Here is a 27,942-nt window from a genome sequence, read left to right as displayed (position 1 = left end):
TTATGGATTTAATGGTGCTCCCTGGAATATTCAAAGTTTGGGAGATTTTTTATGACCCAACCCTGATCTATACTTCACAACTTTGTCTCTGACCTGTTTGGAGTGCTCCTTGGTTTTCATGTTGCTTGCTTAGTAGTGTTGCAGAGTCAGGGTCCTTTCAGAACAGGCTGATTTATACAGACATCATGTGACAGATCATGTGACACTTTGCACACAGGTGGATCTTAATCAACTAATTGTGTGACTTATGAAGTGAATTGGTTGGACCAGCTCTTATTTAGGGGTTTCATACGAAAGGGGGTGAATACCTATGCACACTCCAGATTTCTGTTTTTTCATCTTAATTATTGTTTGCATCACATTAAAATGACAATTTGCACCTTTACAGTGGTAGGCATGTTGTGTAAATCAAATGGTGCGAACCCTCCAAAAGTCCATTTTAATTCCAGCTTGTAATGCGACAAAACAGGACAGACACCAAGGGGGATGAATACTTTTGCAAGGCACTGTACACAGAAGTGTGAATGTGTTCTGCGAAGTAACAAGCAAAATAAGTACATTTATCCTGTTATTACTGTACAATGTTCCCCAGAATTTAGCCAGTGCACAGATTATTATCAGAAAGTAGCAGGTTCTAAGTCAATCTGTAAATTGCAATTAGATTTAATATTCTGTCTGAAACATGTAAAAGTGTATCAGAACCGGAAAATTGTAATATCACTGTCCTGATTGCTCCAACTCAGAAGAAATGAAGCTTCCTGAGCAAGAAGTGCTGCCCGTCAGTGCTCAGATCATTCAGACTCAAACTCTGTCGGGTGCAGAGAGACAGTCTAATCTGACAGCATGGAAAAAAGAAGAATCTGTCAAGAGCCCACTAATGCAAAAAGGTAATAAATAAATAAGCTGAAAGTTAACAGTAATTGTCATTCTTAGAAGAACCTTGATAAAGCCTTCTCGATGCTTTATCTAGTCAGTGTTCTGTTTCGGAGTAAAACTGAATGACGGTGAGGTCACAGCTCACACAATGTGTTTTGATAACTGTCCTTGAGAAAGGATTCCCTCAGATGGAGAGTAGGACAATACCGACTATGCAGCCTCCTGTTGCAAACAGCACCCACACTCCTGCCACAGCTGAGGAGGTAGACGACTACGACTCTGATGATGCCAGTAAGACTCTAATACACCTCGCTCACGATTCAGCTCTTTACCATGCAACTCTCTAGTGATTCTCTTCCATCTTGGTTGCAGGCCAGTAGCTTTAGTTTGTAGTTTGGAATTTGTTTTCAGGTTCAATTTCCTCTTGCTGCTATTTTTTGCCTTCTCTCAGCCACACTGGGGATGTTGGAGTTTAGTCTGCTCTATGAGGAGGGAAACAACACTCTGCACTGCAATATCATCAGAGCCAAGGTATCGTGTTTCCATCTGTGAGCAGGACAAAATCGCATTATGTAAGAAGCTCTTTTAAGGTCCATTTCCATGCGAGACAAAACAAAGTTTTTGATCTCACTCACTCACTCACTCACTCACTCACAGACACACACACATGGTGGGGTCCAAAAGTCTGAGACCACACTGAAAATCTGGGATTTTTCTCTTTTTCTTTTAATTCCATTTAAACTTTGAAATAAACAGAATATTTTAGAATGCTGAAATATTTCAAATCAAGAAAGTAAATGTTCACCGCCTTGTATATTTAATACAACCCCGATTCCAAAAAAGTTGGGACAAAGTACAAATTGTAAATAAAAACGGAATGCAATGATGTGGAAGGTTCAAAATTCCATATTTTATTCAGAATAGAACGTAGATGACTTATCAAATGTTTAAACTGAGAAAATGTATCATTTAAAGAGAAAAATTAGGTGATTTTAAATTTCATGACAACAACACATCTCAAAAAAGTTGGGACAAGGCCATGTTTACCACTGTGAGACATCCCCTTTTCTCTTTACAACAGTCTGTAAACGTCTGGGGACTGAGGAGACAAGTTGCTCAAGTTTAGGGATAGGAATGTTAACCTATTCTTGTCTAATGTAGGATTCTAGTTGCTCAACTGTCTTAGGTCTTTTTTGTCGTATCTTCCGTTTTATGATGCGCCAAATGTTTTCTATGGGTGAAAGATGTGGACTGCAGGCTGGCCAGTTCAGTACCCGGACCCTTCTTCTACGCAGCCATGATGCTGTAATTGATGCAGTATGTGGTTTGGCATTGTCATGTTGGAAAATGCAAGGTCTTCCCTGAAAGAGACGTCGTCTGGATGGGAGCATATGTTGCTCTAGAACCTGGATATACCTTTCAGCATTGATGGTGTCTTTCCACATGTGTAAGCTGCCCATGCCACACGCACTAATGCAACCCCATACCATCAGAGATGCAGGCTTCTGAACTGAGCGCTGATAACAACTTGGGTCGTCCTTCTCCTCTTTAGTCTGAATGACACGGCGTCCCTGATTTCCATAAAGAACTCCAAATTTTGATTCGTCTGACCACAGAACAGTTTTCCACTTTGCCACAGTCCATTTTAAATGAGCCTTGGCCCAGAGAAGACGTCTGTGCTTCTGGATCATGTTTAGATACGGCTTCTTCTTTGAACTATAGAGTTTTAGCTGGCAACGGCGGGTGGCACGGTGAATTGTGTTCACAGATAATGTTCTCTGGAAATATTCCTGAGCCCATTTTGTGATTTTCAATACAGAAGCATGCCTGTATGTGATGCAGTGCCGTCTTAGGGCCCGAAGATCATTAGCCTTGGCCCGCCCATCCTAAGCGTGACGCAACACGAGGGCCTGTTGCGAGCTTAGTCTGGCCAGGCAAGCTATCTACAGCTCTTCCAAGCTCCCGAAAAATCGGGAACCAATCAACTTTGAGCATCTCCAACGGCCCTGGGTAGAGGCGTGTTCAAGGCACTGACGTAGTAGAACTGCGACCGGAAGCCATAGATTGTTTACAGAATCTATGCCGGAAGCGCTTCATTCACGCTTCCGCATCTATTACGCATAGATGCTGTATTGAAAGCATTCAACGGGAAGTTCTCATTGAAAACGGAGCAAAGAGCAGCCCTGGAGATATTTATTGAAAGGAAGGACGTTTTCGCCTTGCTCCCGACCGGCTTCGGTAAGAGTTTAATCTACCAGTTAGCCCCGTCGCGTCGCATACGTCAGAGGAAAGAGTGATGTGATTGGTTTAAGCTTCGTCACAGCCTTTTCTGGCTTTGACCAGTAGCAAACTGAGGCATTTCAGGGAGGCGGGTCAACCACGGGCTCTGGGGAACGGTTGGGCTTAATATCTTGGCCAGACCAATAGCTCATAGAGCTTTGTCGCGTTAGCCAGACTAGATGATCATGGGCACCCAGTATGGTTTTCAGGCCTTGACCCTTACGCACAGAGATTCTTCCAGATTCTCTGAATCTTTTGATGATATTATGCACTGTAGTTGATGATATGTTCAAACTCTTTGCAATTTGACACTGTCGAACTCCTTTCTGATATTGCTCCACTATTTGTCGGCGCAGAATTAGGGGGATTGGTGATCCTCTTCCCATCTTTACTTCTGAGAGCCGCTGCCACTCCAAGATGCTCTTTTTATACCCAGTCATGTTAATGACCTATTGCCAATTGACCTAATGAGTTGCAATTTGGTCCTCCAGCTGTTCCTTTTTTGTACCTTTAACTTTTCCAGCCTCTTATTGCCCCTGTCCCAACTTTTTTGAGATGTGTTGCTGTCATGAAATTTCAAATGAGCCAATATTTGGCATGAAATTTCAAAATGTCTCACTTTCGACATTTGATATGTTGTCTATGTTCTATTGTGAATACAATATCAGTTTTTGAGATTTGTAAATTATTGCATTCCGTTTTTATTTACAATTTGTACTTTGTCCCAACTTTTTTGGAATCGGGGTTGTATTCAAGATTCTGCATTATTTCTAGGCTCCGATTTAAATGTCAGCAAATTTGTGATCCTGATGCTTTGAACAAAAGGTTAGATTTTCCTCGTATCTAATCTCGCCTATCGAAGCATGCGTTCAGACGGTGGTCCGATGGATTTGATTTAAAATAGATCGTAAGTTTTTGTACAAATTTGTGGAGTCCATGCCAGCTCCAGTGCACAGTCATTAAAGCAAAAAAGGGGACGAACCGAATATTAAGAAAGTCTGACATTAATGTAAACAATCCCAAGATTCTTCATTTCACTCAAATTGCTGTCAGTAACAGAAAAAAAAATCTATTTTAACTGAGAAATAATGCAAAATAGAAGCATTTTCACAAAAGTCTGTGCACTCAGACTTTCAGACCCCACTGTATATATACACATAGCTTTTGAAACTGTTTATTATTATCTCCTTGGTTAAGGGCCTCAAGCCAATGGACTCGAATGGCCTTGCTGATCCATATGTCAAACTGCATTTGCTTCCTGGTGCCAGCAAGGTAAATATTTAGACGTGTAGGACTGATAAGATGATGCTTCAGCAATCGGTGCCATCAGTAAATATGTTAAAGGTATACATACTTCGAAGAAAATACATTTTCCCCTCTATTTGTATCCTGTGTTGCTAAATCTATTAAAAATGAATCAATTTGGCTTGACTGTGTACTCTGCAAGTTAAGAATCTTCTAGTAATGGGAACTATATGTTTATTTAGACGCTGATCTCGTGTGTGTAGTTAATCTTTTGCTTTCTGGAGAGTTTTTTTCAGCATGTTATTTGACATTGGTCCAAAAAGCAGTTATATTTAGGACAAATAGTGTTTGAATACTAAGGGCTCTCGTATGGTTTAAGTAATGTCTGATTATATTGGGACAGTCCAATGGTTGCGTTCACAAATTCCAAAAGCTCTCTCGTCTACAATGGGATGTTATATTGGGTGCATTCAGAACTACATATTCAAGAAGCCAACCCCCCCGCCCCAAATTGTAAATATCCTGACAATTACAATATGCTAATTTGTTTATATACACCAATCAGCTATAACATTATGACCTCCGACAGGTGAAGTGAATAATATCGATTATCTCATTACAATGGCACCTGTCAAGGGGTGGGATATATTAGGCAGCAAGAGAAGAGTCAGTTCTTGAAGCTGATGTGTTGGAAGCAGGAAAACTCGGCAAGCGTAAGGATCTGAGTGACTTTGACAAGGGCCAAATTGTGATGGCTAGATGACTGGGTCTGAGCATCTCCAAAATGGCACATCTTGTGGGGTGTTCTCAATATGCAATGGTTAGTACCTACCAAAAGTGGTCCAAGAATCCAAAGGACAACCAGCGAACCGGCAACAGGGTCATAGGTATCAAAGGCTCATTGATTTACATGGGACATGAAGGCTAGCCCATATGGTCCAATCCTACAGAAGAGCTACTGTAGCACAAACTGCTGAAAAAGTTAATGCTGGCTAAAACAAAGGTGTCAGCATGAACTTTTTCAGGAGTTTGCAAAACACTTGCCCATATTTCCTGCTTCCAACACATCAACTTCCAAGAACTGACTTTTATCTTGCTGTCTAATCTATCCCACCCCTTGGCAGGGGCCACTGTAATGAGATAATCAATATCATTCTCTTCACCTGTCAGTGGTCATAACGTTATGGCTGATCGGTGTAAAAGTAAACATGAAAAGTTTCTCTTTTTGCTTAGTCTAGCAAGCTACGCACAAAGACTCTGCGCAACACGTTGAATCCAGTTTGGAATGAGACACTGGTCTATCACGGCATCACCAATGAGGACATGCAGAGAAAAACCCTCAGGTAATGTGATAATTGTGTTATATTTAGGGCTTTGTTCTATACCAAATGTAAAAGTCAAGGTTAATTGTTTAAGAAAGAGAGCAGCATAATATCATCATTAATGCTGTTTAATCAAAATGCAAAGGCCATGAGCAGATATAATAAGCAAATCAGAAAAGAGAGCGTCACTTGTTTAATTCGGAATTATGTCAAGGACTTCAAATGGTTTGTTCTCATTATTCTCCAAATAGGTCAGTCTTTAAAGAAGTGCTGCATTATGTACAGATTTATACCATTGAGTTAAACTGGGCGGTAATATCTGTGCATTATCAGCTAATCCAAATACAATTAATTATCACAAGGCTAGAAAGTTATATTGTCGATAAATGCAGTAAGGATTTAAAAGTGAAGAGTAGTGCAGTATTAGATATAGGAATATTAGTTATGTGGTTGATTTCTTCACAAGCCCTTTTCCATTGAATACATAAAGACCCAGGTCTTGAAGGATAATGTTTATGCAATTTCTCAGGGATGGTGAATAGACGCCAACTGATCAGATCTGAGATTGAAGTGGTTCAGGATGCCATCTTACTTCTCATCTGTGATAATCACTTCCCAAAAGAATGCATATTCCACAGCTCAGGTTACCATAACGGGATCAGGACACGTCGTCCAATGCCATTTCGTTCAATAGTAGAGACATTTCATCCAAAGCCTTTTTCATACGCGCTATCAATTATTTTATACTGTGGTGACGATATGTGTGACAAGATCAAGATATAAACAAAACGTAACATTTTGGAAATAAAACATTTTGCACGCTGATGCCTCTTGATCATGTGCAGGTGAGCCTCATTAACAGCGCGCGTGTGAGAGTCTGCTCAGCACGCGCGCAGTCTGGAGCGCACCCGAGACTCCTTCAGGTGTGCGCGGTAAAGCACACAGGACTGACACCCTCATAATAGTTGGGGCCCCAAAAAAGGATATCTGGCAAGTGCGAGTATAGATTTTCTATGTAATTTGGTCTAATAAAAATGATCTCTCTCCACAAGCGGCCCTAGCCGAATGCGCTCAAAGTTGACACTCGCTGATTCCCATCATTTCCGGTTTCGTTTTCATTTTGCAATGGCAGCCCCCTACATGCACGAGGAAGGAGTTTTTGTCAAATATTTCTTGGATTTTACATGAATACTAGGTAGGAACCCATTGTTTTGGCCACAGTCGCCGAGAAAGGCAAGTCTAGGCAATCTTCACTCACCATTAGTTTTGACAACTCACATTTGGTGAGTGGTAGGTGGTTAAACTACATGCTGCAAAAATGTGTTTTGCTTCGGTCAAATTCCATTGAGAATTCCTCCCTTTTTCAAATAAACAAATACCTGAAATATAAAATAATTGATAGTGTGTGTATATAAAAGGCTTTGGATGAAATGTCTTAACTATTGGATGAAAAGACATTGGATGAAATGGTCACTGGATGAAATCTCATCTCATCTCATTATCTCTAGCCGCTTTATCCTTCTACAGGGTCGCAGGCAAGCTGGAGCCTATCCCAGCTGACTACGGGCGAAAGGCGGGGTACACCCTGGACAAGTCGCCAGGTCATCACAGGGCTGACACATAGACACAGACAACCATTCACACTCACATTCACACCTACGGTCAATTTAGAGTCACCAGTTAACCTAACCTGCATGTCTTTGGACTGTGGGGGAAACCGGAGCACCCGGAGGAAACCCCCGCGGACACGGGGAGAACATGCAAACTCCGCACAGAAAGGTCCTCGCCGGCCACGGGGCTCGAACCCAGGACCTTCTTGCTGTGAGGCGACAGCGCTAACCACTACACCACCGTGCCGCCCTCACTGGATGAAATGTCTTAACTATTGGACAAAAAGGCATTGGAGGAAATGGTTATTGGACTAAATGTCTTAACTATTGGACGAAATGGTCATTGGACAAAATGTCTTAACTATTGGATGAAAAGACACTGGACAAAATGGTCATTGGATGAAATGTTTTAACTACTGGATGAAATGTCTTAACTATTGGACGAAATGGTCATTGGACGAAATGTCTTAACTATTGGATGAAAAGACACTGGACGAAATGGTCATTGGACGAAATGTCTTAACTATTGGATGAAAAGACACTGGACGAAATGTCTTAATTATTGGACGAAATGGTCATTGGACAAAATGTCTTAACTATTGGATGAAAAGACACTGGACGAAATGTCTTAATTATTGGACGAAAAGGTCATTGGACAAAATGTCTTAACTACTGGATGAAAAGACACTGGACGAAATGGTCATTGGATGAAATGTTTTAACTACTGGATGAAATGTCTTAACTATTGGACGAAATGGTCATTGGACGAAATGTCTTAACTATTGGATGAAAAGACACTGGACGAAATGGTCATTGGACGAAATGTCTTAACTATTGGATGAAAAGACACTGGACGAAATGTCTTAACTATTGGATGAAATGGTCATTGGACAAAATGTCTTAACTATTGGATGAAAAGACACTGGATGAAATGTCTTAACTATTGGACGAAATGGTCATTGGACAAAATGTCTTAACTATTGGATGAAAAGACACTGGACAAAATGTCTTAACTATTGGACAAAATAGTCATTGGACAAAATGTCTTAACTATTGGATGAAAAGACACTGGACGAAATGGTCATTGGATGAAATGTCTTAACTACTGGATGAAATGTCTTAACTATTGGACGAAATGGTCATTGGACGAAATGTCTTAACTATTGGATGAAAAGACACTGGACGAAATGGTCATTGGATGAAATGTCTTAACTATTGGATGAAAAGACACTGGACGAAATGGTCATTGGATGAAATGTCTTAACTATTGGATGAAAAGACACTGGACGAAATGTCTTAACTATTGGATGAAAAGACACTGGACGAAATGTCTTAACTATTGGATGAAAAGACACTGGACGAAATGTCTTAACTACTGGATGAAATGGTCACTGGACGAAATGACCTGTATCCATCAGAACACAATTTTTAGTTTGCAGAATTTAATCTGTAAATGTAAGGCAAGAGTTAAGGTCGTTCTCAGTTTGGAAATGGCGCTAAAACTGATGTTTAGAGAGATCAGTTTCTTTATTGAGTGCTGAACAAACTGTACTGACTAACATTCGAATGCTCATTATTCAGAGACAATCTGGTTTCAGTTCATTGCTACCATTTAACCTGCAAATACAAGGATGAGAACACTTATGGATTTGTCAGAGAGTTCACCACTTAATTAAAGGCATGGCATTTCTAAGATTGTTAAGGGTCAGCATCCGCGTTGTTCCCTGTCAGACTTTCTGTGAGCGATGAAGACAAGTTTGGACATAACGAGTTCATTGGGGAAACCCGTGTGGTCCTGAAGAAGCTCAAAGTGAACCAGAAGAAGAACTTCAGTGTGTGTTTGGAGAGAGTTATTCCGGTAAGCTGCATCACTGACTGAATGAATGAAAGTTATTAGATTACAGATATTCTTGTGAGATGTGTGTGTGTTCTTGGATTTCAGTCTGTTTTATCTTTTGGTCTTCTAACATGTAGGTGAAGCGAACAGCTGCTGGAGGTACAGTACGTGGTATGGCATTGTATGAGGAGGAGGTAACTAAATCATAATAAAAAAAGATATAAAAGGAAGTTATAATGGCAATGAACAGATATATGAGTTTTTAAAGCAATATCACAGAAGCAAGAGTGCAGTTATACTGAACATTACCACAGGTTTAGGTAATCACAGCCGTGCTGATATTCAAGATAACCACATGATTGCAAGTGGGACATTACTTTTATACAACAGTTCTATGAACAAAACTTTAATATAGAATAAGTGACATTTCAGACACAATATGGCCAAGTGTTCTGTTAGTTTTTGCTTTGCTAGTGCAAATAGATCCCAAAGAAGCTACGCTCACTTTATAGCCCATTGGCCAACTGGCTACTCATGATGATGTGTACATTCCCATTAAAGGTCTTTCCAGTAAAATTGCCGTCTCTTCTTCGTTTTCATTTTCATCTGACGAGCTTTCATATTTGAAGTCAAAAGTTATATTCCTGAAAAGTAATCACTTGCGATGTCTGCCGATGACATCACTAACTCTTTGAACAATTTCAAAATAGGAAGTGGAATTTTACATGGCCAACACGGATGCGCGGAGTGATGCAGACAGTGAAGCATCTCAGAGTTTATTATAGGAAATATAAGGACTCTTGGAAGAAATCAAACCAATCAATCATTATTACACTGCAACCCTGCTATACGTAACCAACTCTTTTTTACTACGAACATTCGCATGCAACAGACTAAGTTTGTGTCCCCTGCCTTTAGTGACGGAGTCAGAGTCTTAAAAAAAAAAAAAAATCACTGTCATGTCCATGCACACTGGCACTCAGAGCATACAGCACCATTAGGACTAATTACTTTGCACCTGTTCCAGATTAGAGCGCGATCACAGCACGCGCTTATAAGGTCTCTCTAAACACACAGACCTAGCGAAGTATACACGTTCTACCAAGCGTCTCACATTACCAAGCTTTGTATCTGCGTGTTGTCTTTCTGGTTTTGACTTTGTTTTGTGTATTTGGACTCTGCCTTTCATCTTTGCCTCCGCTATTCTGTTTGTGCTGCGCGTGACCATTGTCTGTTTCACGACCCTGCCTTTGTCTTACATTTTTGAACTGTTTGCCTGCCTGTTTGTAAATAAACACACTTCCTGCAATTGCATCCATCATTCGCCTTCTTACATGACACACTGCACTGAGCCAAGCGTCCCTCTTCCCACCAGAGATAAACAATAAGTAATCAAGTCCGCAGTCAAGTTAACAATATGTGTTAATGCCATAAAACAAAGGCTTAACGAGCCTCACTAAAGTGTCGATCATGAACAATTATCGAGAACGGTGATCAAAGGATTGATAAAAGGACGAAATGACTGATGATACTGCTGAACTTAACGCCTAGTTAAAGCGCACCTGTGACGTTTTTATACCCCCCCCATGCCACGGCATGACATAAGTTACATCATCAGTGTTCTGCAACAAATGAATGAGCTGAGTGGTGAAGATTTAGAAAACATAGCGAGTCAGTGGGTGGACAGTGACAACGATACACTGGTAACCTCCATCGTTTCCATAACAGATGAAGAAATTATCGCCTCCGTTCGTGATCCTTTAACTCCGTCAATGAACTGCGATAGTGACTTGCAAGGAGAAATTTGTGATAAGAAAAATGTGCTGAAAAATTTGTATATAACGTCAGTGTTTGGTGTGACAAGTGGGTCCATTTTACTTTCCGGTATATTTGGACGTCCCCCAAGGAGTTTGGTATAGTGGGCTTGCAGTGTATTAGTGGACCAACTGCTGACTGACTGCTGTATAATAGACCATATTCAGTATAAAGAACATTCAGAAAGGGAAATTCAAATGATTGACCTTTTGTTAAAGGATCCATATGTTAACGTACATTATTTGACCATTATTATTACTTGTCTGGTCTGCTGGGTTGCGTCTGTAGATAAATGAAGGTGACGATGCAGAGGAGAGAGGACGTATTCTGGTGTCTCTCACCTACAACAGCCAGCAGAGTCAACTCATTGTGGGTATTATCCGCTGTGCTCATCTGGCTCCCATGGACGCCAATGGCTACTCTGACCCTTATGTCAAGATGTGGGTATTAAAAAAGCTACAACATCATAAACACCTTCAGCCTTTAAAGCATCCATATCAAACTCCTATCTTGTTCTCATCATGGAGACTTTCACAAGGTGCGATAGACAAAAACATATACATTATCCAATTAGGCAACACGAGTTCAACCAAAATCCTCATTTCCAAAGGGATAAAACCTTGCCACTATCTCTCTCTATGCAAATGAGGTCATGCTAAATGACATTCATTGTTAAGCACGTTAGCACTTATTTGATTGATTATTTTTAAAAAAAGTTAATTAGGCTAGCTCATAATGAAACTGCACATTGTCATGTTTATTGTCTTCATGCTGCTATGTAGTTCCCTGAAACCTGACATGGGGAAGAAAGCGAAGAATAAAACGCAGATCAAGAAGAAGACCCTCAACCCTGAATTTAATGAGGTTTGCTCTCTCCATCTGTCTCGCTAATACCCTTGTGTTTTATTAATAAGCACCATTGACATGACACCTTGAGAGAACATTTATGAGCTCTGTCAGTTTAAAATAAAGAAAGTGCTTTATTCTGTTCACATCACATGTAATGGGTTCTGCCACTGACACGTGTCATAGACAGTTTTTTTTTTGTCATTGCAGGAATTCAGCTATGAGATCAAACACAGTGAACTAGCAAAGAAGACATTGGATATCACCGTCTGGGACTATGACATGGGAAAAGCCAATGATTTCATAGGTATAGTGACCTAAAAAAATGATAATAATAATAATATATATATATTTTTTCTGTTGTACACTCAAACTCCTGGAAAATGAGATGTACTGGAATATGCATGCAATATTCCACAGGCCAAAGTCATGATGATAAAGGCCATGACCTTGATGAATATGGAAAGAAGTTCATGTCACATTAAAAATGCAATCATTATGTCGTAAAAATGTAACAGGCAACCTGCACCCTTCACATTACACTGTGGTAAAATGAGAAATCTTCGGTACACTGTTTTTACATCACTTGTTTGTTTTTTTTACTGAATGTGTGGATTTGCTTTTAAAGAATGAACTACTGGATTTCTGTCGCAATAGACTCTTTCAGGACACCCTGAAATGCCATGTTTTCAAGCTTTATCAGATTTCATTCCACTGCCTAGTGTTTCAAGCTATAATGTACAGTGCCTTGCAAAAGTATTCATCCCCCTTGGTGTTTGTCCTGTTTTGTTGCATTACAAGCTGGAATTAAAATGGATTTGGGGGGGGTTAACACAACATGCCTACCACTTTAAAAGTGCACATTTTTTTTTATTGTGACACAAAATAATTAAGATGGAAAAACAGAAATCTGGAGTGTGCATAGATATTCACCCCCCCACAGTCAATACTTTATAGAGGCACCTTTTGCTGCAAATGACAGCTGCAAGTCTCTTGGGGTATGTCTCTGTTAGCTGAGCACATCTATTCACTGGGATTTTTGCCCATTCCTCAAGGCAAAACTGCTCCAACTCCTTCAAGTTAGATGGGTTGCGTTGGTGTACAGCAATCTTCAAGTTATGCCACAGATTCTCAATTGGATTGAGGTCTGGGCCTTGATTAGGCCATTCCAAGACATTTAAATGTTTCCCATTAAACCACTCCAGTGTAGCTTTAGCAGTATGTTTAGGGTCCTTTTCCTGCTAGACCGTGAACCTTCGTCCCAGTCTCAAACCTCTGGCCGACTCAAACAGGTTTTCCTCCAGAATTGCCCTGTATTTAGTGCCATCCATCTTTCCTTCAGTCCTGACCAGCTTTCCTGTCCCTGCAGATGAAAAACATCCCCACAGCATGATGCTGCCACCACCATGCTTCATTGTAGGAATGGTGTTCTCAGGGTGTTGGGTTTGCGCCACACATGGCATTTCCCATGATGGCCAAAAAGTTCAATTTTTTCTCATTTGACCAGAGAATCTTCTTCCATGTGTTTGGGGAGTCTGCCACATGCTGTTAGGCAAACTCCAAATATAATTTTTTTAAGCAATTACTTTTTTCTGGCCACTCTTCCATAAAGTCCCACTCCGTGGAGTGTATGGCTTAAAGTGGTCCTATGGACAGATAATCCCATCTCCACTGTGGATCTTTGCAGCTCCTTCAGTGTTATCTTTGGGGTCTTTGTTGCATCTCTGATTAACACCCTCCTTGCCCGGTCTGTGAGTTTTGGTGGGCGGCCTTCTCTTGTCAGGTTTGTAGTGGTGTCATATTCTTTCCATTTTGCTATAATGGATTTAATGGTGCTCCCTGGGATATTCAAAGTTTGGGATATTTTTTATGACCCAACCCTGATCTATACTTCTCCACAACTTTGTCTCTGACCTGTTTGGAGGCTCCTTGGTTTTCATGTTCCTTGCTTAGTAGTGTTGCAGAGTCAGGGTCCTTCCAGAACAGGTTGATTTATACAGACATCATGTGACAGATCATGTGACACTTTGATTGCACACAGGTGGATCTTAATCAACTAATTATGTGATTTATGAAGTGAATTGGTGGGACCAGCTCTTATGTAGGGGTTTCATACGAAAGGGGGTGAATACCTATGCACACTCCAGATTTCTGTTTTGTCATCTCAATTATTGTTTGTGTCACAATAAAACAACAATGTGCACCTTTAAAGTGGTAGGCATGTTGTGTAAATCAATGGTGTTAACCCTCCAAAAATCCATTTTAATACCAGCTTGTAATGCGACAAAACACCAAGGGGGATGAATACTTTTGCAAGGCCCTGTAATAACGGTCCAAACACAAGCCTTCTCTGAATGTGACTGATTGTTATGCGGGTTTGCAGACAGATTACCAGTTAATCCCTTTCTTGGTAATGACTAACTGAAGCTATCTACCTGCTTCCCAGTCTATTTACTATTGCAAAATATTTCAAAAGTTTCTCCGTGATTCGTTCATCTTCAGCTCTTTAAAACACTGGAGTTGATGGCACATTGGAGTTGATTGTTGGAGTTCATTGGAGCTGTTCATTGTTGGAGTTGATTGGAGGTGACAGCACTTTGGAATTGATGGCACAGCATCAGCCCAAACGCAGTTTTCACCAATTCCCAAATCTGTCAAAGGAAATTCTGATTGGATAGTTATTCCATTTTATATCACGGCCTGCTTGAATGCTCAATTCTGATTGGTCAGAAGGTTTTGGTTAATTTTTATTTGATACAACAGCAGCTCTGACAGTAGTTCCAGCTTGGGGTAATATAAGTAACGAAAACCTAAAATTAAGAGTAGCAGTGAAAACAAACAAACAAAAAAAACCAGTATCAGGTCAGGTTTTCAACCTGCTACTGGTAACCGTGTAATCCGGTACTACCTGTTCATGGTTGGGACGTTGGCGACTAAACCAGTTCCCCCACTTGGTGTCACCAGGTGAGGAGGGTGTGTGGGCACCCAGCAGGATGAAAAACAAAACCTGTCAAAGGGCAGATGAGCTCCCGAGAGAGTCAATGGTCACCCATATCCTGGAGAGGAGATGGACACCACCAGGATTACTCATCCACTGAAACGCCCATGAAATGACATCAAACTTTTATTCTCATACTGGATCAGTCAGGGCCCAGGATAAAAACAACTATGCCGTAAACTAATGCTCATGGGGTGGGCAGTGATAAATATGCTACCACTGAGCAACTCAAACTTGCTAGAAACAAATTACATGTTGGCACCTGGAATGTTCGAAGTTTTCAAGGAATGGAAAGAGTTGAAATTCTTGCAAATGAGCTTTCAGGAATTGATTGGAATATTGTTGGCATCTCTAAAATGGGGCGGCACGGTGGTGTAGTGGTTAGCGCTGTCGCCTCACAGCAAGAAGGTCCTGGGTTCGAGCCCCGGGGCCGGCAAGGGCCTTTCTGTGTGGAGTTTGCATGTTCTCCCCGTGTCCGCGTGGGTTTCCTCCGGGTGCTCCGGTTTCCCCCACAGTCCAAAGACATGCAGGTTAGGTTAACTGGTGACTCTAAATTGACCGTAGGTGTGAGTGTGAATGGTTGTCTGTGTCTATGTGTCAGCCCTGTGATGACCTGGTGACTTGTCCAGGGTGTACCCCACCTTTCGCCCGTAGTCAGCTGGGATAGGCTCCAGCTTGCCTGCGACCCTGTAGAAGGATAAAGCGGCTAGAGATAATGAGATGAGATGAGATGAGATCTCTAAAATGAGGTGGACTGATATTGGTGAGACTACAACAGAGGATGGCCACAAGATCTGGTACAGTTGTCATGAAAAGAAACATATCCAAGGAGTTGGTTTCATTGTAGAAAAGCAAACAGCCAAATGCGTAATGGAATGGAAACAGAAAAAGACCCATGAGTATGTGTGGAATGAAATGGCTAAAGTACTGGGAAAAGAGCCAGAGAGGTTGATTGAAAAGTGTGAAGCACAGGAAAGTGAAATTCTTTGATCATCACATAAGAGCAGGGAAGATGACGGACATTAATCCAGGGCAAGGTGGATGGCAAAAGATCTAGAGGATGATCGCAAAGGAGCTGCACTGCAAAAAATATCTTGGCAAGTGAAAATATCTTGAAAATAGTTGAAACGATCTAGAATTTCCTATTAGAAGAATACAAGACACCAATTCTGAGATTATTAAACCTAGTTCTAGATTGCAACCAACTTATTCTAAGCTGTCTTATCAAGTAAAAATATCTGTCCATGCAGCAAGATAGTTTCACTAGTATTAAGTAATTTTCTCCTCAAATTCAGTTTTCAATTTTTTGCAGTGTGGTTTGTTGACGTGGGAGACTGGAGTGGGTTGACCTTGGCTCAGGCTTGTGGTAGAGCAGAAAACCGGGAGGGATGGCGTCATGATGTTCACACATGGGTGCACCAACAGCTGGAAAATGGCTATGGATGATGATGAAAAAATAATTTTGTGAATTGAAATAAAAATAACAGTTTAAAACAAACACAAAAAAACATCCATCCATCCATTATCCGTAACTGCTTGTTCTGTGCAGGGTCGCGGGCAAGCTAGAGCCCATCCCAGCTGACTATGGGTGAGAGGCAGGGTACACCCTGGACAAGTCGCCAGGTCATTGCAGAGCTGACACACAGACAAAAACAATCATTCACACTCACATTCACACCTACGGTCAATTTAGAGCCACCAATTAGCCTAACCTGCATGTCTTTGGACTGTGGGGGAAACCGGAGCACCTGGAGGAAACCCACAGAGGCACAGGGAGAACATGCAAACTCCACACAGAAAGGCCCCTGTTGACCACTGGGCTCGAACCCAGAGCCTTCTTGCTGTGAGGTGACAGTACTAACCACTACACCACTGTGCTACCTACAAACAAAAAACCCTGAAAACTAAATAAAAACCTATAATGAACTAAAATGAAATAGAATTGCAGGTAAAATCAGCTTCGTTTTCATTTCGTTTTCCCCCTCGAGACAGTAAGGGATTAGTTCCCGAAGGTGGCAGTAATGCAGGCTGCCATAAAACTCCAAAGAAGATGCTTGCTGTGCAATACATGAAAAACTAGAGCTAACGATAAAACTAAATAAAAGCTAAACTAAAACTAGTCGGTTCCATAGAATAAAACTAAAAATACTGATGCACTTGTGAAGTTAACTAAAACTAAACTGAAAGACCTAATAAAAAGGAAAACTAATGACAATTTCAAAACTATCATAACTCTGATTCCGGCTGGTTCTCATGTATTATAATTTCTAGAACAACGAATTATGGCCTACACAAATGGATTAAAATGCGTAGTAGTTTTCTGAGAGATGATGTTCACATTTTTGGAAGGTGTCAGTGCTTTGTTACAGCCAGAGGTAAAACTATAACTAACTTTAGAGGTAAAACTATAACATTTTCTCACACAGGAAAGTCTTCAGGACAAAAGGCTGCATTTTTGTTTTTATTAACTTTAAAAGGGAGAAGAAAACAGATGCGGTAAGGCTTATGTAAGTGAGAACATGAACTAACTTGTTTCACGGAGGTTCCACAACATCATTAAGTAGCTGGAAATGGATAAAACATGCGGTACTTGTCAAAAGTTTGGACACACTTTCTAATTCAATGGTCTGTCTTTATTTTTATGAGTTAATTACAAGACACTTCATGTCTCAACTTCTCTTTACTTAGCTGAGCGGTTCTTGACATAATGTGGATTACTACGGTTGTGGAATAGGACTATTTACTGTATTTATATTGCTTACTGTTTGATCGCAGATGCATTAACAAGGCAAGAAATTGCACTAATTAACTTGTTAATTGAAAAGCATTCCAAGTGACGACCTCATGAAGCTGGGTAAGACAGTGCTAATAGTGTGCAAAGCATCATCAAGGTAAACGCCGGCTACTTTGAAGAATCTAAAATATGAAACGTTTGTTTTTTGTTTACCACATAATTCTATATATGTTCCAGATGTTATTTCGTAGTTTTGATGTCTTCAGTTAGCCTAGTAAACTAGACCCACCCACCTAGCGGCCAAAAATATTTTTGCCTACGAGTGGGTCTAGCCTCGGACCATATCAACAACACACCCCGGGCATCAAATCGTGCCCGCCAATCACAACGCAAGGTTTTTGTTTGGATTCTTTGGGCGGGCTTTTGCAGGAGTGACGACAAGGCTGCGCGACGCTGGAGAAAGCGCAACAGGAAAGATGGCTACGGCTATTGAACAACGCTCGTTTGACTCCGCTTTGGAATCAGTTTTAGAAGAATTAGACTTGGAGTTTTCGTTGTAACATGAGCAGGAAGAGGCTCTCCGCTCATTCCTTTTCAAGAAGGACATTTTCGCTGTTTTGCCGATCAGCTATGGCAAAAGTCTGATCTACCAGCTGGCTCCCCCACTGCTTTTTGTCGCTCTGACTACGTCACAGTCACTGTTGCACTGATTGGTCAGAGCGTTGGCCTATTGAGGTATTTCACCTGATGTCACAGGGTCACGTGACGCCCCGGTGTCCGCCATTTTGGATGGCAAGCTAGCTAATGTCAACAACAGTAGCTAGTATGTTACTGTAGCAATGTTTACGTTCAGTCATTTGGATGACTGTTAAAACCTTTCAGTCTCAAGTTTTTCCTTTACTGGATTTACTAGCTAGCCGGCCAGCGAGCCCCAGAGCGCTAGCTAGCCGGCCAGCGAGCCCCGGAGCGCTAGCTAGCCGGCCAGCGAGCCCCGGAGCGCTAGCTAGCCGGCCAGCCAGCCCCGGAGCGCTAGCTAGCCGGCCAGCCAGCCCCGGAGCGCTAGCTAGCCGGCCAGCCAGCCCCGGAGCGCTAGCTAGCCGGCCAGCCAGCCCCGGAGCGCTAGCTAGCCGGCCAGCCAGCCCCGGAGCGCTAGCCAGCCCCGGAGCGCTAGCTAGCCGGCCAGCAAGCCCCGGAGCGCTAGCTAGCTAGCGCCAGCCAGCCCCGGAGCGCGCTCAGTAAACTAGTAAATACAGTAAAGGAAAAACTTATAACGGGCCATGTCTCAACAGACTAAGAAGTTATTTCAATGACATTTAATAACATTTTGTTTATCCTGAGGACCGAAAGTAAATGAAAATGTGAACAAATCTTAGCTGTCAGTGAACAATCCTGGTGGAAGCAGGTAAATGTCATTCTCTAAGCCTGCTAACCTCAATTTTTGCAAATACCTCTCCCTCTGCTCGCCCTGTAATTGCCCTACGTCGCTGGATAGTGAAGGTGTTTTCTGCATCTCGCTCCTTTTTCTTTTATGTTTTTCTTTTGTCGCCTTCCTCGCATTCAAACTGATTCGAGCCGTGCCGTCCAAAATGGCAGCATCACATGACTTGGTCACGTGAGTGAAATACCTCAATACGCACAGAGACAGTTTGAAAGACAACGGGTTGTTCCTACCCACACCCTTCGGAAATGTCTACGACCGAGACCAGACTAAATATTCACATTTAGTCTGGCTTGCCAGGCTAGTCTTCAGTATTGTTCTGTAATGTAGAAAATACAAAATACAGAAAAACCTATAACAGAGTAGAGTAGGGGTGTACAAACTTTTGACTGGTACTCTATATATTTTTTTAATGATTAAAAATTGTAATTGTTGTCAGATTGCCGTGGGATAAGAAGATTCGAGTGCTTAAATGTTCCTTATTTGTTTCAAATACAATGAAGACTTTCACATCAAGCTTCGTGCTTCATGTTGCCGTGTTTAAAGCACAGTGAACTGCAATCAGTTGCATAAGAGATAAATGCATTTAATTCTCTCACATTCTTTGAATGCAAATCCACACTGTTTTTCAGTAAGAGAACAAGTGACATGAAAACAGCATAAAAAAGATCTGTTTTCGATTCGTCACATATTTCAACGTCACCACTGGAAACGATTATGTCGTCTTTTGTGCTTGTTCACTTGAATGATTGATTGCGTTTCGATTTAACATGGATTCTTCTCCATATGACCACAATGGCAAGCAGATGAAATATATGAAATGTATGTTGTATGAAACACAGGAGGCTGCCAGCTTGGTATCACAGCCAAAGGAGAATGCCTGAAGCATTGGTACGAGTGCCTGAAGAACAAAGATAAGAAGATCGAACGCTGGCATGTGCTGTTCAGTCAAAACAACATTGAGGCTGATGACTGAAATGCGCCGATGTCTATATCCTAATAGATCTTACGTTGTGACTCTGTACGATCCTGTCTTCCACCATTCCTTTTCATCCCTCTCTTAAAACTGCTCCTACTGTGCTAATTAGCCTGACTTCATGTACGATAGTGCACTTCTTGCTTCGTGCTCTTACAGCGAGCTATTATGTAATTAGTGGTTTAGATAATCGTTAACTGTCGAACTGTATTGAATCTAATCCACTATTGCAAAGGAGTATGAGAAACACCGTGTTACGTTAGGTACTGAGAACGTAAACGTGACTTTAAGTGTGATGTAATTACACTATTTTAATTATGAGCATCCTCCCCAACCGTAAATCATTTTGACTTTAATATGACAGAAGGACTGCTGTAATAAAATGGATCAAACTTCTGCACAGTAAGTGGTATCAGATCTCAAGCTGCATCTTCGATACAGGTTGTTGTATATTGATATTCCCGTATATTTTTTTGAAATTGTTCAGACCCTGAATCGTATTGTACACTGTAGAAAAAAATTACAATGATTGAATGAGTAACAATTGTTGAAATATCTCAGATACACTCACCGGCCACTTTATTAGGAACACAGTCATCTAATCAGCCAATCCCTTGACGACAGCACAATGCATAAAACCATGCAGATACAAATCAAGAGCTTCAGTTAATGTTCACGTCAAATATCAGAATGGGAAAATCTGCGATCTCAAAGTGCGACTTTCACTGTGGCATGGGTGTTGGTTTGAGTATTTCAGAAACTGCTGATCTCCTGGGGTTTTTCACACACAACAGTCTCTAGAGTTTACACCGAATGGTGCGAAAAACAAAAAACACTGAGTGAGCGTCAGTTCTGTGGGTGGAAACAAATGCCTTGTTGATAAGAGAGGTCAGAGGAAAATGGCCAGATTTGTTTGAGCTGCCAGGAAGGATATAGTAACTCATATCACTCTTTACAGCCGTGGTGAGCAGAAAAGCATCTCAGCATGCAACAGCAGAACACCACATTGGGTTCCACTTCTGCAGCTAAGAACAGGAACCTTAGAATCAAGAACAAGTTCCTATTAAAGTGGCCGGTGAGTGTATGAGGCGAGCGTGATATACAGACAAAATGCTTGCTTATTCAGTATTGAGAAAACGTTATTTGTGCATGGACACTTTCTTAAACATGTTTGCCCTTGTTATATTGCGAATGATACAAAAAGATTATGAAATATATTTGTTAAATATTCCGTGTATTTTCAGTGTATACACTTGTATTATCCTACTGTAGCCTATTAATAAAGTGATTAATAATAAACAGCCTCATAAAGAGTGATGATGATAAATGTCGTAACTTGGCAGGGACACACCTCTTGCAATACCGGCGTGTTAGAGTTTGCAGGTCTTTGCACTGCAGTGATTCTGTCTTCACCTTCAGACGTCTCGGAAGATCTGGCACAAAGGTCAAGTGACGAGTTTGACAGTGTGTGACATAATCTCATTTTCTCATTGTGGAGGAGGGCTTCTTTGTGAAGCCCACTGTCAGTAGGATGATTTATTATTATTTTTTTCCTCTTATGATCACACAGTACAAAAATACAAGGTGAGCATACAAATGAAAGCAAGTGGGCACTTGAATCAGCTATACGTTATAATATATTATGATACACATGGGACGCTTTTTCCATGGAATAAAAACTTATTCTATTCCCTTCTAGTGGATTCACTGATAGCATGCAATATTCTCATATCACTTATCCTACATGTATTACGCCACTCTACCCAATGGAGAATGAGCGCGCAATATCGTTATAATATTGCACATTGTCAAGACAGCATGACGTCACACATTGGAGCTCATGCGAAGATCCAGTGACAAAACTTTTCGCTGCGCATGCGCACAATCATTTCTTTGTCAGCCGTGAAAGAGAGAAGACAAGGCTAATCTAGTGCTAGGTTTAAGCACTAAATAATAAACTGAAAACTGAAACTAAAGATGTGCTGAACACCTGAAAGTCTACCAAAACTTCATTATATATTTTTCATGCATATTTATAAGAGAAAAACATACCAATGGACATCGAAAAACTGGAAAAGAGACATATCAGAGATGTAAAACTTCCACGCTGGCGAGTGACTGTGACAGTTTGTAAACAAACATGGCCACAAGGTTTGCTTCATTAATACTGGAAGAGAATTTTGGCTGCCAGGTTACTCCATTGTGTGTAGCTGTCGATGTTGATTTTAAAAGTAATTAAGTAAATTACACAGTGGGGAAAATAATAATAATAATAATAATATTCAGCTTGACTGTGCAAACATTGGCCTTCGCTAATACTACACGGGCTGGAAGGTAACTGCACTACTGTGCTAACAGCATGGAGTTGCAGGTAAGATCGCGTTGGCCTTCACTAATGCTACTGCTACACCGGCTGGAAGGTAATGGGAATGCTGTACTAACAGAACCGAGTCACGGATAAGCTAGCGTTGGCCTTTGAGAATGCTGATATGAAGTGTGTGTATGTGTTATAACAACAACAACAACAATAATAATAATAATATTGACTGGATTTTTTTCGTGGTCTATCAGATATATTCCATTCAGCTACTCATCTTCAACTCATTCAATATCATGCTAGCTGAATGGAATATACAGTGGATATAAAAAGTGTACACACACCATTAAAATGATAGATTTTTCTGATGTAAAAAAAGAGACCATGATAAATAATTTCAAAACTTTTCCCACCTTTAATGTGATCTATAACCTGTACAATTCAATTGAAAAACAGATCTTTTAGGGGGAAAAACAAAAAATAAAAAATGTACAATAAGCTGGTTGCATAAGTGTGCACACCCTTAAACTAATACTTTGTTGAAGCACCTTTTGATTTAATTACAGCATTCAGTCTTTTTATGTCAGAGTCTATCAGCCTGCCACATCTGGACTTGGCAATATTTGACCACTCTTCCTTGCAAAAGTGCTCCAAATCTGTCAGATTGCGAGGGCATCGCTTGTGCACAGCCTTCTTCAGGTCATGCCACAGATTTTCAATTGGATTTAGGTCTGGGCCATTCCAAAACTTTCATTTTCTTCTGGTGAAGCCATTCTTTTGTTGATTTCAATGTATGCTTGGGGTCATTGTTGGGCTGAAAGATGAAATTCCTCTTCATCTTTCTAGCAGACACCTGAAGGTTTTGGGCCAAAATTGACTGGTATTTAGAACTGTTCATAATTCCCTCCACCTTGACCAAAGCCCCTGTTCCAGCTGAAGAAAAACAACCTCAAAACATGATGCTGCCACCACCATGCTTCACCGTAGGTATGGTGTTCTTTTGGTGATGCGCAGTGTTGTTTTTGCACCAAACATACCTTTTGGAATTGTGGCCAAAAAGTTCAACCTTGGTTTCATCAGACCATAACACATTTTCTCACATGCTTTTTGGGAGAGTTGATGCATTATTATTTTTTTTTTTTTTGCAAAATTTAGCCGAGCCTGGATGTTTTTTCTTTGTAAGGAAAGGTTTCTGTCTTGCGACCCTACCCCATAGTCCAGACATATGGAGAATACAGGAGATTGTTGTCACATGTAGTACACAACCAGTACTTGCCAGAAATTCCTGCAGCTCCTTCAGTGTTGCTGTAGGCCTCTTGGCAGCCTCCCTGACCAGTTTTTGTCTTGTCTTTTCATCAATTTTGGAGGGACGTCCAGTTCTTGGTAATGTCACTGTTGTCCTAGCTTTTCTCCACTTCTTGATGACTGTCTTCACTGTGCTCCATGGTATATCTAATGCTGTGGAAATTCTTTCGTACCCTTCTCCTGACTGATACCTTTCAACAGTGAGATCCCTTTGATGCTTTGTAAGCTCGCTGTGAACGCTGGCTTTTGCTGGAGGATGCAACTGAGTAAATGTCTGAACTTTATTTGGGGTTAATCAGAGTCATTTTAATTGATGGCAAGTGTGAACCCAAAAAGACTGAATGCTGTAATTAAATCAAAAGGTGCTTTAACAAAGTATTAGTTTAACGGTGTGCACACTTATGCAACCAGCTTATTGTACGTTTTTTATTTTTCATGTTTTTCCCTCTAACAGATTTGTTTGTTTTTCAATTGAATTGTACAGCTTATAGGTTACATTAAAGATGGGAGAAGTTTTGAAATTATTTATCGTGGTCTCATTTTTTTTTACATCAGAAAAACCTGTCATTTTAACGGGGTGTGTCCACTTTTTATATCCACTGTATCTGATACACCACTCAAAACCAGCCAATATTATTTAAATATCCAATCATATATGACATCAATCTCATGTACCACCATTGTATTCAGAAAACTAATTTATGTTATACGTGTACAGTTTTATTGACAGATGGAAAGGAAAGTCATGCCATGCTGGTGAGTCAATTGAATATATTTTATCAGGAAAGTCTTCAGAAAATCTGACCTTGGGGAAAATGAACACTGACACCACCACAGCATGCACATCCGCACAGCAGTTCTATACTATCCTTTAGCTATCCTGAGGCCTGGGGGTTATTATCTATAACCCAGCTCAGGATGTGTGATTTGTTTTAAAGCACTATAGGACCATGACATGCCATTATGATCAATTTGAGGGACATAAAGCATTGTTGACAAAGCAGGATGTGGTATTATGACATTATGTGGCTTGGCAGGGGTTTCAGATATGAAGTTGTCCAGATGCTGCACTTTTTAAAACCCTGAAAGGAGCAGCTGGGGGCCGGGTTGCACTTTTAACATAATAGGTGTTGAAAGCAAATAAAAATTCAAGAATCAGTGATGGGGGACAATATTTGCTTAACTGTCCATATTCTGCACAAGGTAAAAGATGCTTTCATATAAGGAGGCACGTACAGTAAAGGTCATGGTTTTCAAGAATCAAACAAATCATACACTGAGTGTTTCTCTTAGTGTTTGTAACTTTAAACTATACAAAGAACACATTAAAGAACCCATTTTCTGAGTGTCATTTAAAGAAAAAAATTAAAATAAATAAATGCATATGATGCAAACTAATCTGTTGTCATCACAAATGCATACACACCTAGAAAAATGTACCCTCAGATATTTAAGGGTTCTTAGCTTCTTGAAGATCCCGCTCTGAAAAGAAGGCACCATGTTCTTAATTTTACATAAGAACCTTTAAGAGTCCACCAAAAGAGCAATCAAATAATCCTTTACAGACCCTAGATATAACCCTTTTTAATCTCATATTTCATAGTCGGGCGGCACGGTGGTGTAGTGGTTAGCGCTGTCGCCTCACAGCAAGAAGGTCCTGGGTTCGAGCCCCGGGGCCGGCGAGGGCCTTTCTGTGCGGAGTTTGCATGTTCTCCCCGTGCCCGCGTGGGTTTCCTCCGGGTGCTCCGGTTTCCCCCACAGTCCAAAGACATGCAGGTTAGGTTAACTGGTGACTCTAAATTGACCGTAGGTGTGATTGAGAGTGTGAATGGTTGTCTGTGTCTATGTGTCAGCCCTGTGATGACCTGGCGACTTGTCCAGGGTGTACCCCGCCTTTCGCCCGTAGTCAGCTGGGATAGGCTCCAGCTTGCCTGCGACCCTGTAGAAGGATAAAGCGGCTAGAGATAATGAGATGAGATGAGATGAGATTTCATAGTCGTTAGAATTCGTTCTGCTGAAGGGGTGTTTACAGAGATTCACGGCTAATCATTAACTTGTCTTCAGTGGTGATAGGACAGAAAAGTTCATGTGAAATCAGGTGAGAATTTGACCAGTCAGTGCAGCCGGACACGCAAGAAGAACCAACGTGAACTTTGCATTGCTATGTAAACTCTGCAGCCTTCTCCAAGTGTGCCAGACTTCTTTCACTTTATCTTTACAGTCCATCTTCAGAAGAGCATTACATCATCGAGTTTAAATGTAAAGTAATAAACATTGACAGATTTTTTTTTTAGTCAACATTGGTATGAAAACATGATGAGAATACGAATAAACTGTTGTACTTTTAAACAGTTAGCTGTTGACATCGTTTCAGCTTTAATGATCGCATTCTTAACAGCTGCAGCAGATGTGCTTTTATTTCCCCTGGAATTTGAATTCTGTCTTGTTGTCATGTTGTTAAAAGGCACGTCATCCGGGAAGATAACATGTTATTGTTGTTAATTATAAAAAGATGAAGGCTTTGCTGATAAAGCATAATAAAGTGTGTGAGTAAATGTTTGATCCCTTCGCCGTGTGTGTGTCAGTTTCCACAAGAACAGAAACAAGCCTATGTGTGCTACTATAACTGGTCCTACAAAAAAAAAAAAAATCAATTAACCAAAAGCCATGTTTATTGACACTCCCTCTGAAGCTGACGTAAGATCAGTCCATGAGGAAAGTTATGCTTTCTGACCATGATATAAAACCCAGCATGAAATGCCCTGTGTCATAGCTGGTGTACATATGTTAGAGACATTTGATAGCTTTCTTCTGCAACTTTCTAAATTTCAAGTAGTTTTAAATAACTTCATCTCCTTACAGAAAATTTTCAAATACATTCTCACAAACTTTGCAGTTTTATTTTCTGGATTTAAATATAAAATGAATGGCCGCTGTACTTCTCTGGTTATAGTGTGCCTTGTTTCAGTTTTTCTTCATTTCCCTGCTGCTGGTCATTTTTGGACATCTGTGCGAAACAGCAGTTTTTGCTTCTGGACTAGGTCGCTCTCGAATGGACAGACGCATTATATGTTCCTTCACCAGACTACAACGGGCAAAGAGAGATCTTTTGTCATATTTGATAGTACCTGGAACAAAGAAAACAGCCTGTTGGACTGTATTACAAGCAACAACCATGCTGCTACTAAAAGCTTTTCATCAAAGTGTCAGAAAGCTCAAGACGGGCCTTTCTCAGACATTCCAGATGGACGCTTTAACATCAGTATGCTGGTTGAACCTGATGGCCCCTGTGTAGTTGTGGGACAATTGCCAGAACTGAGCGTGCCTCTGCGCAGGACCAGAGACCTTGAAATAATGGACCGCAAAACTATTTCCCGGAACAGTGGAGAAAGTTCTCAAAAACTGAAGCGTTCAAAGAGAGCATGGATGATTCCAGGCACTGTATGGTGTGGCTCTGGGAACAAGGCATCTGATTTTTCAGACTTAGGTTAGTCAAATGTACCAATATTGTTTATGTTTTATCTATTTTGCTTGATGGTCATTGGCAGCTTTCTTGTTACACCTGTCCTCTTGTATCCTAGGTTTATTTGAGGAGACTGATAAGTGCTGTAGGGAGCATGACCACTGTGCCCAAACCCTTGCTTCCTTTGAGTTTGGTTATGGCATTTTCAACACTAACTTATTCACTTTATCACACTGTAACTGTGATCGCAAGTAAGTCTTATTATATTACCAAAAACACTCCTACAACTTCCATATTTGTTTGAATGACATACCACCACTAGCTATTTATTATATAGCCTTTGGTAACATATGATTAATCGTGATTTGTGAGCCGCTACCAAGGTGCTTTAATGTACTTTTAACCCACTATTATGTCATCTTAATACAATATGCCACTGTGATTTTGTTTCAGATTTCACCGCTGCCTTCATAATGTCAATGACCGCATGTCTAACATGGTAGGTTATGGCTACTTCAACCTCCTCAAGATGCGGTGCTTTGAATTTTCACAGAGAATGGAGTGTGCAGAAAGGACCTGGTGGGGCATGTAAGCTATCTCTCTGATATCACGCAAATTAGAAAACCAAAGCTAACTGGTGATCTATGCAGTTTCAACTGCTCTTCGTTGGCAATATAATAGAAGTAGATGCATGAGGCATGTAAACTTAGTGTATGTGATCGCTAATAATAATGTGTGCAAAATCCCCACTTACCTTTCATTAAATATTAGTACTTAAAACACTTTAGCAGTGTGAAATACTCATTGTCTTAAAATGTAAAGTAAAAAGTTATAATGATCCTCAGTTTCCTATCTTTTTAACAGGTGTAAACACAGTCAG

General features: G+C 40.7%; 1 protein-coding gene across 1 annotated transcript in view; it reads left to right on the top strand.

Annotated features, from left to right (window-relative positions):
• rph3aa (rabphilin 3A homolog (mouse), a) overlaps nucleotides 1–20,067 on the top strand; it is a 59,217-nt gene extending 39,150 nt beyond the window's left edge. Inside the window, exons 6-16 of the mRNA XM_060909373.1 lie at nucleotides 744–887; nucleotides 1,054–1,167; nucleotides 1,328–1,407; nucleotides 4,354–4,428; nucleotides 5,635–5,744; nucleotides 9,065–9,191; nucleotides 9,308–9,364; nucleotides 11,274–11,425; nucleotides 11,768–11,849; nucleotides 12,042–12,138; nucleotides 19,844–20,067. Of these exons, the coding sequence (XP_060765356.1) occupies nucleotides 744–887; nucleotides 1,054–1,167; nucleotides 1,328–1,407; nucleotides 4,354–4,428; nucleotides 5,635–5,744; nucleotides 9,065–9,191; nucleotides 9,308–9,364; nucleotides 11,274–11,425; nucleotides 11,768–11,849; nucleotides 12,042–12,138; nucleotides 19,844–19,977 (1,172 nt within the window). The 3' untranslated portion in view covers nucleotides 19,978–20,067. The remainder of the gene's footprint in view (nucleotides 1–743; nucleotides 888–1,053; nucleotides 1,168–1,327; nucleotides 1,408–4,353; nucleotides 4,429–5,634; nucleotides 5,745–9,064; nucleotides 9,192–9,307; nucleotides 9,365–11,273; nucleotides 11,426–11,767; nucleotides 11,850–12,041; nucleotides 12,139–19,843) is intronic.
• The last annotated feature ends 7,875 nt before the right edge of the window (nucleotides 20,068–27,942 follow it).

This window comes from Neoarius graeffei, chromosome 25 (genome assembly GCF_027579695.1).
Source record: "Neoarius graeffei isolate fNeoGra1 chromosome 25, fNeoGra1.pri, whole genome shotgun sequence".
Classification (NCBI taxonomy): domain Eukaryota; kingdom Metazoa; phylum Chordata; class Actinopteri; order Siluriformes; family Ariidae; genus Neoarius; species Neoarius graeffei.
This window is presented reverse-complemented; position numbering and strand designations above follow the sequence as displayed.